This window comes from Aaosphaeria arxii (genome assembly GCF_010015735.1).
Source record: "Aaosphaeria arxii CBS 175.79 unplaced genomic scaffold BU24scaffold_5, whole genome shotgun sequence".
Taxonomy (NCBI): domain Eukaryota; kingdom Fungi; phylum Ascomycota; class Dothideomycetes; order Pleosporales; genus Aaosphaeria; species Aaosphaeria arxii.
In genome coordinates, this window is record NW_022983478.1 from 412,042 (window position 1) to 426,928 (window position 14,887).

The 14,887-nt window shown below is 50.8% G+C and overlaps 5 protein-coding genes across 5 annotated transcripts; 1 reads left to right on the forward strand and 4 right to left on the reverse strand.

The window, feature by feature from the left end:
- Nucleotides 1–517: 517 nt before the first annotated feature.
- Nucleotides 518–3,041, reverse strand: BU24DRAFT_441824 (M6 metalloprotease; the record flags this gene model as incomplete). The annotated part of the gene is made up of 2 exons (XM_033530473.1): nt 518–2,623; nt 3,017–3,041. The coding sequence occupies 2 exons, from the start codon at nt 3,039–3,041 to the stop codon at nt 606–608; spliced, it is 2,043 nt and encodes a 680-aa protein (XP_033382583.1). The 3' UTR covers nt 518–605.
- Nucleotides 3,042–4,481: 1,440 nt separating this feature from the next.
- BU24DRAFT_451353 (DnaJ-domain-containing protein) lies at nt 4,482–6,305 on the forward strand. Its single transcript, XM_033531095.1, has 2 exons — nt 4,482–4,886; nt 4,987–6,305. The coding sequence occupies exons 1-2, from the start codon at nt 4,731–4,733 to the stop codon at nt 5,974–5,976; spliced, it is 1,146 nt and encodes a 381-aa protein (XP_033382584.1). The 5' UTR covers nt 4,482–4,730; the 3' UTR covers nt 5,977–6,305.
- A 446-nt stretch (nt 6,306–6,751) lies between these two features.
- On the reverse strand, nt 6,752–8,474 carry BU24DRAFT_441825 (aldehyde dehydrogenase-like protein; the record flags this gene model as incomplete). Its single annotated transcript, XM_033530474.1, has 6 exons — nt 6,752–7,041; nt 7,112–7,325; nt 7,383–7,472; nt 7,527–7,620; nt 7,671–8,116; nt 8,187–8,474. The coding sequence occupies 6 exons, from the start codon at nt 8,472–8,474 to the stop codon at nt 6,752–6,754; spliced, it is 1,422 nt and encodes a 473-aa protein (XP_033382585.1).
- Nucleotides 8,475–10,119: 1,645 nt separating this feature from the next.
- BU24DRAFT_463053 (uncharacterized protein) lies at nt 10,120–11,609 on the reverse strand (the record flags this gene model as incomplete). Its single annotated transcript, XM_033532076.1, has 2 exons — nt 10,120–11,359; nt 11,422–11,609. 2 exons carry the CDS (start codon nt 11,607–11,609, stop codon nt 10,120–10,122), a joined length of 1,428 nt encoding a protein of 475 aa, XP_033382586.1.
- A 398-nt stretch (nt 11,610–12,007) lies between these two features.
- On the reverse strand, nt 12,008–13,998 carry BU24DRAFT_492930 (kinase-like protein; the record flags this gene model as incomplete). Its single annotated transcript, XM_033533925.1, has 2 exons — nt 12,008–13,160; nt 13,228–13,998. The coding sequence occupies 2 exons, from the start codon at nt 13,996–13,998 to the stop codon at nt 12,162–12,164; spliced, it is 1,770 nt and encodes a 589-aa protein (XP_033382587.1). The 3' UTR covers nt 12,008–12,161.
- Nucleotides 13,999–14,887: the final 889 nt, after the last annotated feature.

Sequence of the window (14,887 nt, forward strand, 5' to 3'; positions counted from 1 at the left end):
TGGGTGGGCACGTCATAGCCTCCCACTCTCCCACGCCTCCATCCGACGTTTCTCGACCGGCGTTGTTCACCCCGTTTCTCCGACTTCACCCTTCATCTCCAGCCCCGTACGTACCTGTGCTACTCCAGATACTATTAATTACTCCTATCTTTAATTAGAAAATGCGAGATTTCCTCCACCATTCTATGATTTTCTCATAAATCACCCTACGTATCGTCAATTAACACCAATGCAGCCCACTTACATCCCCTTCCTTAACGGGAAAGTTACCTAGGCATTAACACTACATCTCAATTGAGGCATTACAACTTACAGAACACTACCTTTAGTCCACAAGGAGAGAGGATCTTGCATCGAGAGCCCTTGAAGCCGCTCTGTTGGTACATCATGACGATCGGGACAAGATGACTGCGATTGTTGGTAGGATCTCGTGTGGCTCGTCACATCCAATTCCCATTTACCTCACGAACATCACATGGCAATCCAAGGAAGAAGAATTGAAAAGCACTTGAACCATAGTGTAGTAAGATACATATATTGTATTACTTTAGTACTATCCATCCGCTATACTATTCATTATCATCATCATTCCTCACATGCTTCATTCACAACTTGACCTTCCAAGTCTTAGTGTCGACCTTGCTAGGATCAGACTCAGACGAAACGGTCAGCTTGACAGTCGCCTCCTTGCTCGCGCCCTCGCCCGCAGCGACCGCAATCTTCACGCTGGTCTTCTCGCCGTTCTTCGCGGTGGACAGCGCATTGGGAACCTCGGCCTTCCATCCCTTTCCGTCGATCTCGACCTTGGCGCGGAAGACGTCGTACTCGAGGTACTTCTCGAGGTCCTGGCCATGCTGGGCCTTGGCGTCCTTGTTCTTCTTGTAGTTACCCTTGTTCTTGAGTTCCACGGTGTAGAGGACGCCGGATGCTGGGCTGGTGGAGTAGCCCTCGGTCGCGAGGACGGGCTTGTCGAGCTTGAGGCCGCGCTTGCTGATGCCGTTGCCGTCGAGGGAGCGGACGCCGATGGTGTAGCTGAGCTCGCCCTTGTCATTGCGGTTGATGTCGACGATGTAGAAGTGCAGACGGTTGGCCTCGTCTTCGAACTCGAACTTGCTGCCGGAACGTGTGCCAGCGTGGAACAGAGCGTCCGCAAGCTGGCGGTAGTCGCCAATGGTGAGATACTTCGGCTTTCCGTTGGGAAGGTAGAAATCAATGACGTTGATGTCCTGAGGGTTGGCATCAATAGTCCATTGGAAGGGCTGCTGGCGGTCGCTGTTCTTGCTCTTGCTGATCATGACGCCGGAATCGGGGCAGAAAGAATCGGCTCCCATGCGGTCGATGACTTCAACATTGTAGGCGTTGTAGTTACCGCCGTCGCAGAGCGGATCGGTCTTGGTGTCACAGGCAGGAGACAGATCTTTCGGGAGGGATACATTGAAGCCAATTATTCCGTTCACTCCAGGATCTACTGCACGAGCGGTGATCTCGGCAACCACCAGACCAGAATCTGCGAGTGCGGCACGGTCGATCTGTAGAATATTGCTCGTAGGAAGCAATCCGATCTGGTGCTTATCTCTAACGGTGTGGAGAGACCCCATGGATCCACCTGCGGTTGGAGGGATTTGCCAACGGGTGTGAGGTCCTCCAGGTCCGTTGAAGCTACCACGAGAAAGCATGGACCAGGGGCCAGTGTAGGCTCTGCGGGCAGGTACACCGTACGGATTGTTGTAGTTGTCACCAATGCCGAGCAAGTGAGAAAGCTCGTGAGCGAAGGTGGCCAGGCCAGAGCTTTCGCCCTGGGTGGATGAACCTCCGCCTGCGTTGGGCCAGATGGTGGAGGCGGCCGCCCATGAAGTCCAATTCACATATCGGGTCTTGGCCCAATTAGGCAAGGTGCTGTTTCCAGGAGGACCAAACTCCTCGGGAACATCCTCTGGACCCGCAAACTTCATCTCTCCAAACTCCTGCCATGTAGATGACTCGTCTTGGCCAGCAGATAGAATGAACGCAAGCTCAAACTGGTCCGCAGTTGCGTTGCCCACGTCTGCGCGCCACGCTCCCAGCGCATCAGTGCGGAGATCCACGGAGCAAGGACCTGGTTCAGGACAAGCACCCGGATTGAAACCGCCCTCCTCATCGTCAATTCCATACTGGTAGGAGTTGCTAGGCAAACGGTACGCTCCAAAAACGGTCAAGTCAACTCCATACTGACCCGCAGAGTCACTCATCCAATATTCGTGCAGAGTATGGCCCTTGTTAATCTCTGAAGGCTTGTTCAGAAAATCACGGTACCAGTTCGGTACGTCCTCGCGCTTCAGTCCTGAAGCGAGAGGTTGGGGGTTGCCAAAGATGTCAGACTTGGCTGGGAGGGTCAAAACGAACGGCTGGTCAGGGTAGTCAACAGCAACCATGGCGATGTTGAAGTTGCGCTTAGAACCCTTGCGCTTGGGATCGGCCCAATTCGTGTTTGGGGGTGTCTTCCAGTCGGACCAGGTCATGTTGTCTGGGTTGACCCATTCTTGCTTGTCGAGAATGGCAAAAGGATCGCCCGAGGTGGCTCGGTTGACCATGGGGACGGCGAAGGCAGTGTTGATCACACCGGCAGCGCCAGCCATTGAGGCGGCTCGCGACCAATTGTTCACCATGCTGAAGGTCTTGTCGCAGCAGGTTCCTGCAATGAAGAGGAAGAAGTGGGAGAAAGGGGAGGTGGCGATGGCGAAGGAAAAGATCCGGGAGCTCTGGAGACATGACGACAATATATAGTTGCAGGCGGTCACACCAAGGGTTCCTGGCAACCAGGTACCCAGGCAGATAGCCAATACCCCGATGGTGCTTGGTAAATTGGCACTCACGAAGGCGCATCGACTTCCTCTCGTAAAAGATGGGGAACCTACTTTGCAGATGCCTGAACCAGATTAGCCGGCCTTGGCTTATCTGTACGACCTTCTTGTTCCAGCAAGATTGGCTCCCATAATTCCAATGTAAACGTTCGCTTCGCTATGCGCGGTCATTCGACCATGGGGTGCCTGGCTGCGAACCATGTACCGGTGCTGTTGTGCCGGGGAACGATGAGGGGAGAAACTGGGACGAGAATGCTGGGTAGGGAAGGTTGTACCGCTCCAGTCCCTTGGGTTGCGCAGTTCAACGACGGACTGCAATGCTGTTGTGCACTCAGAGACCTGCATCGTACCACTGTGGATAAAGACCCAACGTTAGATAATTGAGTACGGTGAGCCTTTGTGTCGCGAGGTTAGATTGATTGATTATGGAGTATGTTCTTGACTATCTCTAACCGCAAGAGGCTGGGATGCTGCTGAGTATACAAGTACTTCTACAGGCTTATCACCTCGCTTGGTAGCTCGAGATATCATGATGTTTTGATACGAAGAAATTCGAGTCAGCTAATCGAAACGACGAATAAGTCGGTTACGACGAGATGAAGAGGTACAAGACACAACATTGAGGATAGTGAATGTTGAGTTAAGCTTGCTGACATAATCGCCAACTCCCACCACCAAGAGCTATCGTACCCACTACCACAGAGTGCCCCATCATGTACCATGAGATCTATTCAGAGATAATCACCTTAGGGATTGGCTTCTTAAATTTCTATTTTTATAATACCATAATGTGTAGGGCCGAGATGTTGCGTATATTTAGTTGATATGACCTACAACGACACTAATGTCAACCACGGGCACGGTACCAATACTAACAGATGTCACCTTCTGACATCAGGAACGACGAAAACCAATAACCAATAGAAGCAACCACTAAAAACTCATCTCAAGTACCAATAAAACCCTCAATGTCACCTATCCTCACCCATCATACGTCATCTACCCCCGAAACATCCTCCCTCACAGTCATCCCATCTCTCAGAATTTAACCTTCCTAATCGGGAAGGTTCTCTGTCGAAGGTGTCGAACGCAGCACATGGTGAACCTCCTAGAGTGAACAACTGCACACGGTGAAGACAGGGATACGCCTGTACCGTGCGCACTGCCACGTGCGCTAGTGTGGCGCAGATGTGGCGTCTGGGGTAAGTGAGTAGCAACGCTACTGTCCATCGTGATGGTTGGTGAAGGTGAGGGCGACGTGAACGTGTCGGATGCAAGATTGACAAGATTTTTCGTTTCTTTTTTTTCTTTTTTTCGTTATGATTGATGAGCGTGAAGGGCGATGGTGGGATCGTAATCCGTAGCTGTGGTCATTCACAAAGCCTAGTCATTTGTGGATAGGGTTTCGCCTTATACATGCTTTCAAGAGGGGATTACTGCCGAAAGTATAGTGACAAAGATGTTATTTACGCAGATTCGATATTGTAGATGAAACGGGTCATGTGGAAATTAGTAGAACATCAAGACCCTCTTCAGAATGTCCTGTCTCCATGCCTCTGCAAGGCTACATAAGGCTGTATTGGTATGTGGCCGGTCTCACTAGTATGAGCTAGGCAGGAAGCCTCTGGCATCGTCCGACAGAGGGCACTACTTCAAGACGAACCTGAGATATCGAGCCAACAAATAGTACGCTCATTGTCCCAGCAGATTCTATAAATGGCGCGGCATGTTTCCTTTTTCAAGGTCACGTGGTATCACAAAGTCGAGCCCCGCCATCTTCCCTCACACCGGATGTCTGGTGCAGCCGTGTTGACCTTCGAATCAATCTTTCCCTAGTTCTGCATTTCTGCAAGGCCGAAAACTTGACATACGACCAACGACTCACGAGACATGGCTCCATCCGCAATCACCGAAGATTACTACCAGATACTCGAAGTCGATCCAACTGCCGAACTGGCGCTAATCGTCAGATCGTACAAGCGGCTGGCACTAAAGCTCCATCCAGACCGTAATCCCAAGCGGGACGCTACCGAAGCATTTCAAAGGGTAAGGTACACGGATACTCACTAGTTGCTCAAGACTAGTCAGGGGATATACCAATCATTGTCGCTGCCAAATCATAGATGCTGGTGCTAATTGGTGGTAGCTTTCGAAAGCCTACGAGACGCTGAGCAACGAGGATGAACGGCGCAGATACGACCTCATCTACCCTTCCATCAAAGGGAAAACGGCCGAGTCTTCGCAGCACACAACAGAGCAGCAGTACTCGAATTTCGCCCGGTCGCCGGGACCCTTGAGCGAAGCCACACGGGTTGCCGCGAAGGTTGCCGCGATTCACAAGTCGAAACACGAACGTGCTACAAAATGGCGGGTAATGAACATGACGTTCGAGTCGTCGATCTTTGAGTTGAAGAGGGTGATTCGGCGATTGGAACAAGAAATCAAAGATCTGGAAAGCATCCTAGAAGCTGAGGCGGCAGACGAGGCATACAAGAACAGTTGGAGTGCATGGCTGCTGGCGCCCATATATAAGACGGCGGAAGATACTGAAGAAGAGAAGGACCGTAAGGATAGGGAGAGGCAGGAAAGAAGGATAGAGAAAGACATGAAGGAACGGCGGCTATATCATCAAAAAGCGGCATTGGCGACTGTGGAAACCTCGATGAGAACTTCGAAGAATGAGTTCGACACTGCGGACTCAAGGGACGACGTGGAGATACAAGTTCTTGAAAAGGCTCTACAGGCAAGAATGCATCGGTTTCGGAGAGAAAGGGAGAATGCGGGAAGAGAAAAGTTGCGTCAACAGCAGCAGGAGCAATGGGGAGAAAGCCAACGTGAAGCGGCCGAAGCAGCGAGACGCCAAAGGGAGCACAGAGAGAAATGGCTACGCCAAGCAGCAGAAGCAGCAAGACAGCAACAGGCGGCCATGCGCACGGCACAAGGGCTAAGAGAGGAAGAGTACAACATCAGATGGCGGCGAAATAATGGAGAGGGAAAGAAACGGCAACAACAATCCGCGATTTCGACTTCTCCTCAAGCCAGCCGCCCTCAGACTCACACAACATCTTGCCAACATGACGGCTGGTGGCCCAAAATCCAAGGTCACGCAGAATGTCCAAGATGCAATGAGAGTTGAACCTATCTGCTGCAATGGCCCCACTGTTCAATGAAGGCATGCACGCGATGTCAAGCAACAGTGCGGCCGAGGCGGGGACACAACAATGCAGCGAGGACGCATCGTCTACGGATCAGAACACCAAGCCCAACGACTTACGACTACGACTAGTTGGTTTGGTTTGGCTTGGAATACTTCGTTGGAACCCGTATACAATAACGCGAGAGTTGGTGATTGTTCTGGCATGCTTGGATATGTTTCGTTTCAACATTGGAATATCTCGACGTCGACGTGACCTACCGCTGACTGCATTCTGCACACGACTTGTCTTCTTATTTGTTTGTTAGGCTACGTAATTTCCATAGTGAAACTCTCTTCTTCTCAACTTGTCCCTGGGCTGTCCACACTACTTACCTTTACACTAACCGATCAACACCCTTGCATTTACGTGACCACCTACCTCCATCCGTTAGTCTGACATATCTGCTGTGAAGATATCTGTACCTAATCGTTTGTTCTTACCCTTGAAAGGAACAGAGATACAGTTCGTTCAATCTGCTTTTGATGTGTTCTATCCATCAAAATCTCCGCAACGGGCTAGTACAATTTACCTTCATTTGTCCAATGCATACCCGACAACAGATCGCCATTTACTTTTTTTCGCGAACACGCAAGACACGATCAATGCGCCCAACAACAAATCAATCAGTTAATGTCTCATTTCATTCTCATTCCCGCTTTCAAATCAGTAACTTCAATGCTCATAATACAACCCCCCCTCGCTTTCATCGCCAGCTCATTCCTTCCTCTTCAAGTACAGCGTCTGCGTATTGCAATACGCCTTCAGCCCAGTAATGCCCCATTCAGATCCAATGCCGCTCTCCTTGTGGCCAGAGAATGGAAATCTTGGGTCGAGCTCGAGATGCGCATTGACCCAGACGTTTCCGGCGCGGATCTTGCGTGCGACCTTGGCGGCGCGCTCGAGGTCGCTGGACCAGACGGAGGCGCCGAGACCCATGGACGTGTCGTTGGCTTTCTTGATGCCATCGGCGTCGGTGTTGAAGGTTAGGAAGGGGACGATGGGACCTGTTGGGTGGGGTTCTGTTAGTGGGTGTGGATAACAGGGAGGGGGAGGGTGGAGGGGATGAGGACGTACCGAATGGTTCTTCGGTGACGATGCGCGAGTTCTCGTCTGGTCGGTCGATGATGGTGGGAGTGATGAAGTAGCCTGGGCCGTCGGGGTTCTTGCCTCCGACAGCGACCTTCCAGTTCTCCTTTTCGATGTCGGTGAAGAAGCCCTTGACGCGCTCGTACTGCATCTTGTTCTGGATGGGGCCCAGGTAGACGTCTGGCTCCGTTCCCGGTCCAACCTGTGTATGTTAGATTTTCCAGTGGAGATTCGTAGAAAGGGAGCAAATTGATCTTACCTTGAAGTTCTTGGTTGCCTTGACCATGGCCTCAAGGAACTTGTCTGCTATCGATTCCTGGACGAAGATGCGCTTGAGGGCGATGCAGATCTGACGAGTGATTAGCGACTTCATATCATAAGGAAGGATTCTAGCTTCTCATACCTGTCCAGAGTTCAAGAATGCAAGGCCTGCAACCTTCTGTGCAATCTCATCAATGTTCACGTCGTCGAGAATGACTGCGGGGTCATTTCCTCCACTGCATAAACCATCAGCATCCGCGAAACATATAATATTGGGAAAACTTACAGCTCCAATGTCACGCGCTTCAAAGTCTTACTCGCACTCTCCATGACCTTCTTACCCGTGAACGTCGATCCAGTGAAGCTGATCTTAGCAGGGGTAGGATGGGACGTAAGCATAGGGCCCAAGTCATCACCACCAGACAATCCCTGGACGACACCGGGAGGGAAATACTGCTGAGCGAGTTCTGCAAGCTTGAGGCCGCACGCAGGCGTGAATGGTGATGGCTTGACGATGATTGGGTTTCCGGTCAAGACGGAGGGAGCGATCTTTCCGACAGCGAGCTGGATGGGGAAATTCCATGGCACAATGCCGACCGTGACACCGAGTGGTGTGAAGCGGACGACAATTTCCTTGTCACCCTCTGTCACTGTCTCCTCGGGGAGCTCGAGGGTAGCGACAGTGCGGATCCAGTGGAGCGCTGCGTCGACTTCGGCTCGTGCGAAGGCTAGCTGTTCGGTAATTCAGCATTGAGCCTCCTGTATGTACCCAATTGGATCACTGAAAGGAATCGATACTCACGGGCTTTCCCTGCTCCTTCGTCAACTCCTGCGCAAAGTTCTCCTTCTCAGCCTCCAAACCGTCCGCATACGCCAAAACGGCCTTCTTGCGCTCTTCCCATGGGACCTCGCTCCAGCTCTCAAACGCGTCCGCTGCTGCCTTCATCGCACGGTCGACCTCCTCCTTCGTGGAGACGGGGACCTCGGGACCGTTTTCGCCCGTCGCTGGGTTTACTCCATGGCGCTTCTGCTGCGTCGTCTCCTGCTTGCCGTTGATCGTGTTCTGGAACACCTTCCAGTCGAGGCCCATCTTGAATGAATTGCTAGTCGTTGGTTCTCGAGAATGGAACTGTTGTATATGAATCGATACGTTATATAGTACCTAGTGTAGCTTTTATCAAGACTCAATAATTCCAATGGTTTTTCTTTCTTTGACGTTTAATTCCTCAGCCAGCGATGAAAACTCAAGACAAAGAGGATCGAAGGGTAAGATGTACAATCACTCTCAGCTGGACGCGCCATTTGATTCCACTTATATAAAAACCGTCAATTACCCCACCTCACCCAGCCGTAGCAACTAAAGCCAGCTCGTGACGTACGACGAGTACCCGAGGGGCAATCGAACCCAATCCCAATCCGCCGCCCGGGTAGCCTACGATTCCGATCCAACAGCCGCACGCCATCGACCCTTCTAGCACAACGTGGATTTGTCACCAAAAGATGCCGTGCGACAGGCACTCGAACAATTAGGTTGCGTTGTGTGTCTCGCTGGCTAGTAATCATTAAAGGCGAGGTGGTTGGTGGGTAGCTCGACAGGACTGACTCGTTCATGTTCGTTCGTTGATCCCAACTAGTCTCGGATCTCGACCTCGGTAAATATCCAAGTGCTCCCCTCCACCTGCTCGGACGCTTTCTGCCCTGCGAGCTTGCGTGCAAAGGAGTTTCTACCATCTGTATTCAGGCCGCGTGAGGGATGTCCATAGCGCGAAGAGGTGGGGGGAGAAGGATGGTTGATTACCTTTTTGGGTAACATTTCATCGGTTGGAATGTAAGCTAGCCCGCAACCCTGTCCTGAGGGAACCATCGTGCGCTGTGTATACATACAGGGGACGAGGAACTGCTAGCGGCCAATCGAGGAAGTGGGACGGGAGTACGGAAGCAAAGATTGGAGTCAGATATTGGTGAGTAGCAACGCGGGGGTATGTTTTGCATCGAAAGTCAAAGGGCAAGCCAATAGGAGTTGATGGGGATCTCCCCCTCCAGTCCAAACACTTTGTACGTCCGCTCAGCCGCAACGCCTTTTCCATAGGAGTAGGATTAAACAATCAACGAATGACCAACAGAATACTATTATCCTACAAATACCCTAAATGTCCTATAAATACCTTATAAATATCTTATAAATAAAATAGAAAATGCCCTAAATGCCCTATGAATACCCTATTAATATCTCATAAATAATATACAAAATACCAAACATCATGTATTGTTGCATTGTGCAGCGGTAGAAACCGAATATTCGAAATGACTGAAAAAGAAAATGGTAAAATCTTTGCCGACATCAGGACAACGAGGGTCTTGCCGTTATCTTTTCAGTTGGTGAGGACAACAAAGGCGTTATCCTTCTTTGCTTACTCCCAGAGGGTTCGCAAGGATTAGGCGCGCCTTCGCTACTATCCCCTCCACAGCCATAGGACCAAGGTTGAGCGTCAGACGCTCTTTATCCCACGCTGCAGCACGACAGACTCAGAATTCAGAAAGCCGAGATGCTCCTTAACACAATCGGGCTTCGTGAAATCGTTTGGCGTGTGGCCCAAGAAAGCATAGAGTCAAGCCACTCGGCGAATTAGACAAAGGCGAAAAAGAAACCCAGACAAAGACTCGATGACAGTAAGAAAGAGGAATCGGAGAGACCCTGATTGCAGTCAAAGCCCACTGTGCCGCCCATAGATCGTTCAACCTTGTTTCTCGCGCGCGGACGACTCCACGCCCTGGGTTGCGGAAGGACCTTGAGTGAGTTTCCGATGGCTCCGACGAGGTTGCTCCGGCATACTGTCCTGATCTGCACGTCTTTTTGCTTTTGCAACTCCCTGTCTCGTTCTCTCAGACCATGGCTGGGGGGTTATGCCATCATCATCAGCGAGATGGCTTGGATCTTTGCTCTTCCTGATGTTTGACTTTCTCCCCGCTGTGCTGCCTTTTTGCAACATATCGGTCTTCATCTTACGGGCCTCACTGATAATCCACTTCACTCGGTTCTTCAGGTCATGGGCACGCTCTTCCTTGCACCGATAGTCGTCCGTATCACGGATGTAGTCACTGAGTATTTTCTTGGCCATCTCCAGGTCAGGTTTCATGGTGGCCAACTGTTCATCTAGGCGACTCGTGTGATAGCCGTACAGATAATTCCCCGCGTCGACAAGTTTCTCGTGGCAATGAATATATTGTGTCCGCGCACTTTCCACGGAGGCATTTTGTTGTTCCAAGCACCATTGCTCGTAGACTAGGTATTCAAGCCATGTCGTCCATTCGGTTTGGCGGCGTGGGTCTTTGAACAATTGTAGAGACCGTTTGAAGTTGTGGGGTGCGAGTTGTCTCTTAACTGCCTCCTTGTAGGCAGTAAACCCTTGTTCACTAGGGAGTAGTCGACGCTCTCGCATCCCTTGCCACAACCACAATTCGTCGTCATCGTATGACTCTTCAGCTAGCCTTTTTCTGTTTCCCACGTGCTCATCAATCCTCCGTGATGATGCCAGATACTCAGGGAATCCTCCATCAGCATCAGGGGTGTCCCGGTTGGCCAACTGCCATTTGCGGAATTCCCACCACCGGTCAAGTTGCAGACTAAACACGTTGTTTATTCTGCTCCTTCGTCCGTACGGGGTTGTGTCAGAACACCATGGCAGGAAGGGTTCGTCGCTGGCTGCAGGGTCGATCAAGAAGTGCAAGAAAGTCTCGATCGAGGCGACAGGCCTGCCGAGATTTCGGATGAGCTCGTTGTAGCGTGCTGTTCCCTCCTGTTCAAGGAGTTCAACAGAGTTTATCGAGGATGTGCTTGACCCGGAGGACGCGGATGGCGATTGTAAGCACCTAGGTCCCGTAGAGCCATCCTGCCCATCTGCTATGCTCCTCAAGCGCGCGACAAGTTCGTCCACGTCGAGTTTTCGTGTCGAGGCCGCGATCTCGAAGGCATCCCTGTCCAAAATACACATTAGTGATGAATAGATAGATGCAAACAATATCAGAATCCTTCTCACTTCATATGTTCCCCCAATTCAACTCGTTCGCTCGTTGATAGTCCTCGAAGCCCCTCAACATCGTTTATTTCGAAAACGTTGCCATGGGAGTGGCGACTCTGCAGAAACTGAACCAGCTGGGTCTTGTTGAGAGCTTTAAGTTCTGCAACCGTAAATTTAGGAGTTGTAACGCCGCCGGCGAAGGACATTGTGAGGGTAATGCGTGTAGAATAAGATTGTGTGCCTTGTAAGGGGAAGGAATCCCGCTGCACAGAGTGGTGAGTTTAGCGCGGCGTTCAAACGGAGGCCCCCTAACCTGTTTTGGTGGGGACATGTGGACAATAGAAACCGACTACCTAAGCAGCTAGGTACCTAGGAATGTATGGAAGGCAAGGCCAAAGAGTTTCATTGAACGAATACTCGTGCTTTGTACATTTATCATTGGCCGATATAGCATTATTCCGAATCCATGAGGAAAATCAGGGTTTATGCCCTTAGGAGGTTAGATTGCTACGGGAGTCAATGGGACTAAACCACGCTAGCTTATCGATAAACAGATCATCACCAACAACCGGGAGAGGGCTGACAAGCATGTCAGGCTAACCGACTGCTACATACACAGTAGCTTCATGAACGCACGCACACAGGATGAACTGAGTTGAGCTGACCACGATATCCATTCAAGAGCACTTGCAACTACCTATCCAATCGCCACCCTGAAGTCCTCGCCAACGTGACCCTTGAATGGGCAGTGGTGGGCATTAAACCCTTGATCCCTTTGACCCTTCTCCAACCTTCCTCCGCTTGCTCGCCTTCGGATTATCTGAATGGTCGTCTTCGCTGAGTTGATGATCTTCAGCCTCTGCAGTCGCAGCCATATCAGACTGTTGAAGGGCCGGTCGTGAGAGGGGTTCTCCTAGTCGACTCCTCTTGTGACTCCTGGATTCTGTCGGTACTTCGGATGACCTGACAGTCGCAGCGCTTGCTCCTGTAGGAACCATGGATAGTTCAGTGCCTTGGAATGAAGGCGTTGGGGTTCCATAAATCGAAGGGGTGATGACGGTGCTTGGGCCTGAAGGCGTAACTGCGCTTGGGACTGAAGGCGTGGGAGTGCCTATTCTGCTGATTTCTTTTTTGAGAGCTAGAGCTCCTTCCAAGCACGTTACGGCATCTTTACGGTCATCCGGATTCTCGACAAGCATTGTGTCCAAGAGAAAACGGAGCAATTTGCTTCCGTTCTTCTCCTGTTCCCTTCTGAAGTACGCAATGACTACCTTTGCCCACCTTTTGGGGTCTTTGGTGTACTTCTTCGGGAAGGTTGGGGCAGCACATTCATATTTCGCGATGACCAGGCCCAGAGACCAGATGTCTACAGCCACAGTGTATGTGTCATTGGCAGTGGTGTCTCGACCAACCGGAATCTCTGGGGCAAGATATTCCGGTGTGCCGCAAAATGTCTGCAAATTCTCTTCGGCTTTGGCAAGTCCAAAGTCCCCAAACTTGACATGGATACCGCTGGGGCCTCGGGAAGCAACTAGGATGTTGTCTGGCTTGATATCCCGATGGGCGATTGGGGGTTCTTTTCCATGTAAGTACTCCAACGCGGAGAGGAGCTGACAGAGAACTTCCATTCTCTCGGAAGGTGTGAGGGGTGTTGGCAGTGCGTGAAGAGAGCCGAGTGGAAGATACTCCATCTTCAACGTGAACAGTTGGCCCGACGATGGGTCCGGGTCGGAAACTTCACTCTCAACAATGTGTTCCTAAAGCCGTGGACAATAGGTATACGGCTATCTTTGACAACATTGGGGGTAAGAATGCGAGACTTACATGTTTAACACATCCCATGATTTTGAGTTCGCGCTTCCATAAAGATGCACGGTAAGGGTCGAAGGGTTTCAAGGGTACTTTCAAGGCATGGGATATTTTTCCCGTCGTCGCATCCCAAACACAATATACGATTCCAAAAGCTCCTCTGCCGATTTCGTCTTTGACAAGAACTGGGCCATTGTCTGGCCGGGCTGTTTGCCATCTGGATGGTCGCGGCGTTTTTTTTCCTTTCTTAGTAAGTTCGAGATGACTCAGATCACGAGCATCAGAGAGTTGTTTCATGCATTGGCGGAATGCAGACACTCCGGCGATATAGTCTGGCGAGGTGTTATCGTAAGGCGACACAACAGCCCTAAACTTCCTAAGTTCACCGATATCTAGAATTGAATAAGACTGTTTACAGACTGCAGGGCCTCGAAGTAGAAACTTGAAACCCGATCGACGAGATCCTGGCTCTGCATTGTACATGACCCTTAGTCCCACTTTAGAACCCAAGTCATGTACTATTGGTCGATGTTGGTCGTCGAAGGCGAAGGCGAAGTGGTTTCGGCTAAAGCCCTTTCGCTTTGGGAGGTGCACGTCGACGTCCTTGGCACATCCGACCACTATGCCACGATAATCTGTTACCGGGTCGCTGAATTTGAACACAAGATACGGATCGGACTCATCGCCGCGACGCCGCCATTCGTTTTGGGTCAAGTTGATGATTTTCATCGCGCCAGACGAGCGTTCATGCGCGTATAAGCGGAGAAATTCATCAGAATCGGACATTTCGAGAGTGGTTGTGTAGAAGGTACGGTTTTGAATATGTGATTTGTCTCTGGCCCGCGACCTGTGATGGTTACCGTCAGTCTGTATTTGCTTCACACCGCAGAGTCAGATCAAAGAAACTCAAACTCACAAACGATGATTTGATTGCAACGAAGCAAAGGCGTGAACGAAGCAAAGGCGTGCCCAGTCTGTGATTCTGAAGGGGAACGGTGCGGGATATGTGTTGCTCCTTGCTGGTGTGGTGATAATCTTCAGCATGAATATGCGAAAATTCAAAAGAGATTTGAACTGCGGACTAGGACATAATGTAGTCTGATATAGCAAGTTGCGGAGGCCTGAGCGCTCGCAACTAGAAGCAATGCACTCTAGAGCAGGTCTTCGGAGATCCGCGAAGCTGGAAGAGGTGTCCAGGTGGTCTACCCTCTGTATGTACAAAGCCATCCCTCAATATTGATATCATCCAAACATACTCTGCATAAGAGCGAATAGGAGCAACGTCGCCACCACCACGACCAAACAAACGTGCCCCCAAAAGGTGCCTGAGCGGTAGGCAAGCACGACAAATCTACAAACCTTCTGACCCCTCAATCCCCCACCATACCTGAATCAAAAAGGACAGCTTCTCACCGCCAAATTCTGTTCTTTGTTTTTGGGGTGGATGAAACATGACCGGTCATCCCTCTGCAGGTACATACCCGTCCCGCCCGCCACCTAATCCCAGTCGCATCTGCCCGTGACACAGCCTGGCTCGGCTCGGCCCGACCAGCGATAGAGAGGTAAGCAAGCATGTAATTCCAGGATGTAGGGATGGCTTCAACAGTCTGGAGAAGAAATGATGATAAAAGAAGATGTGATGTTGATGTTAGGATTAGAAAGAGGAAAAATACAT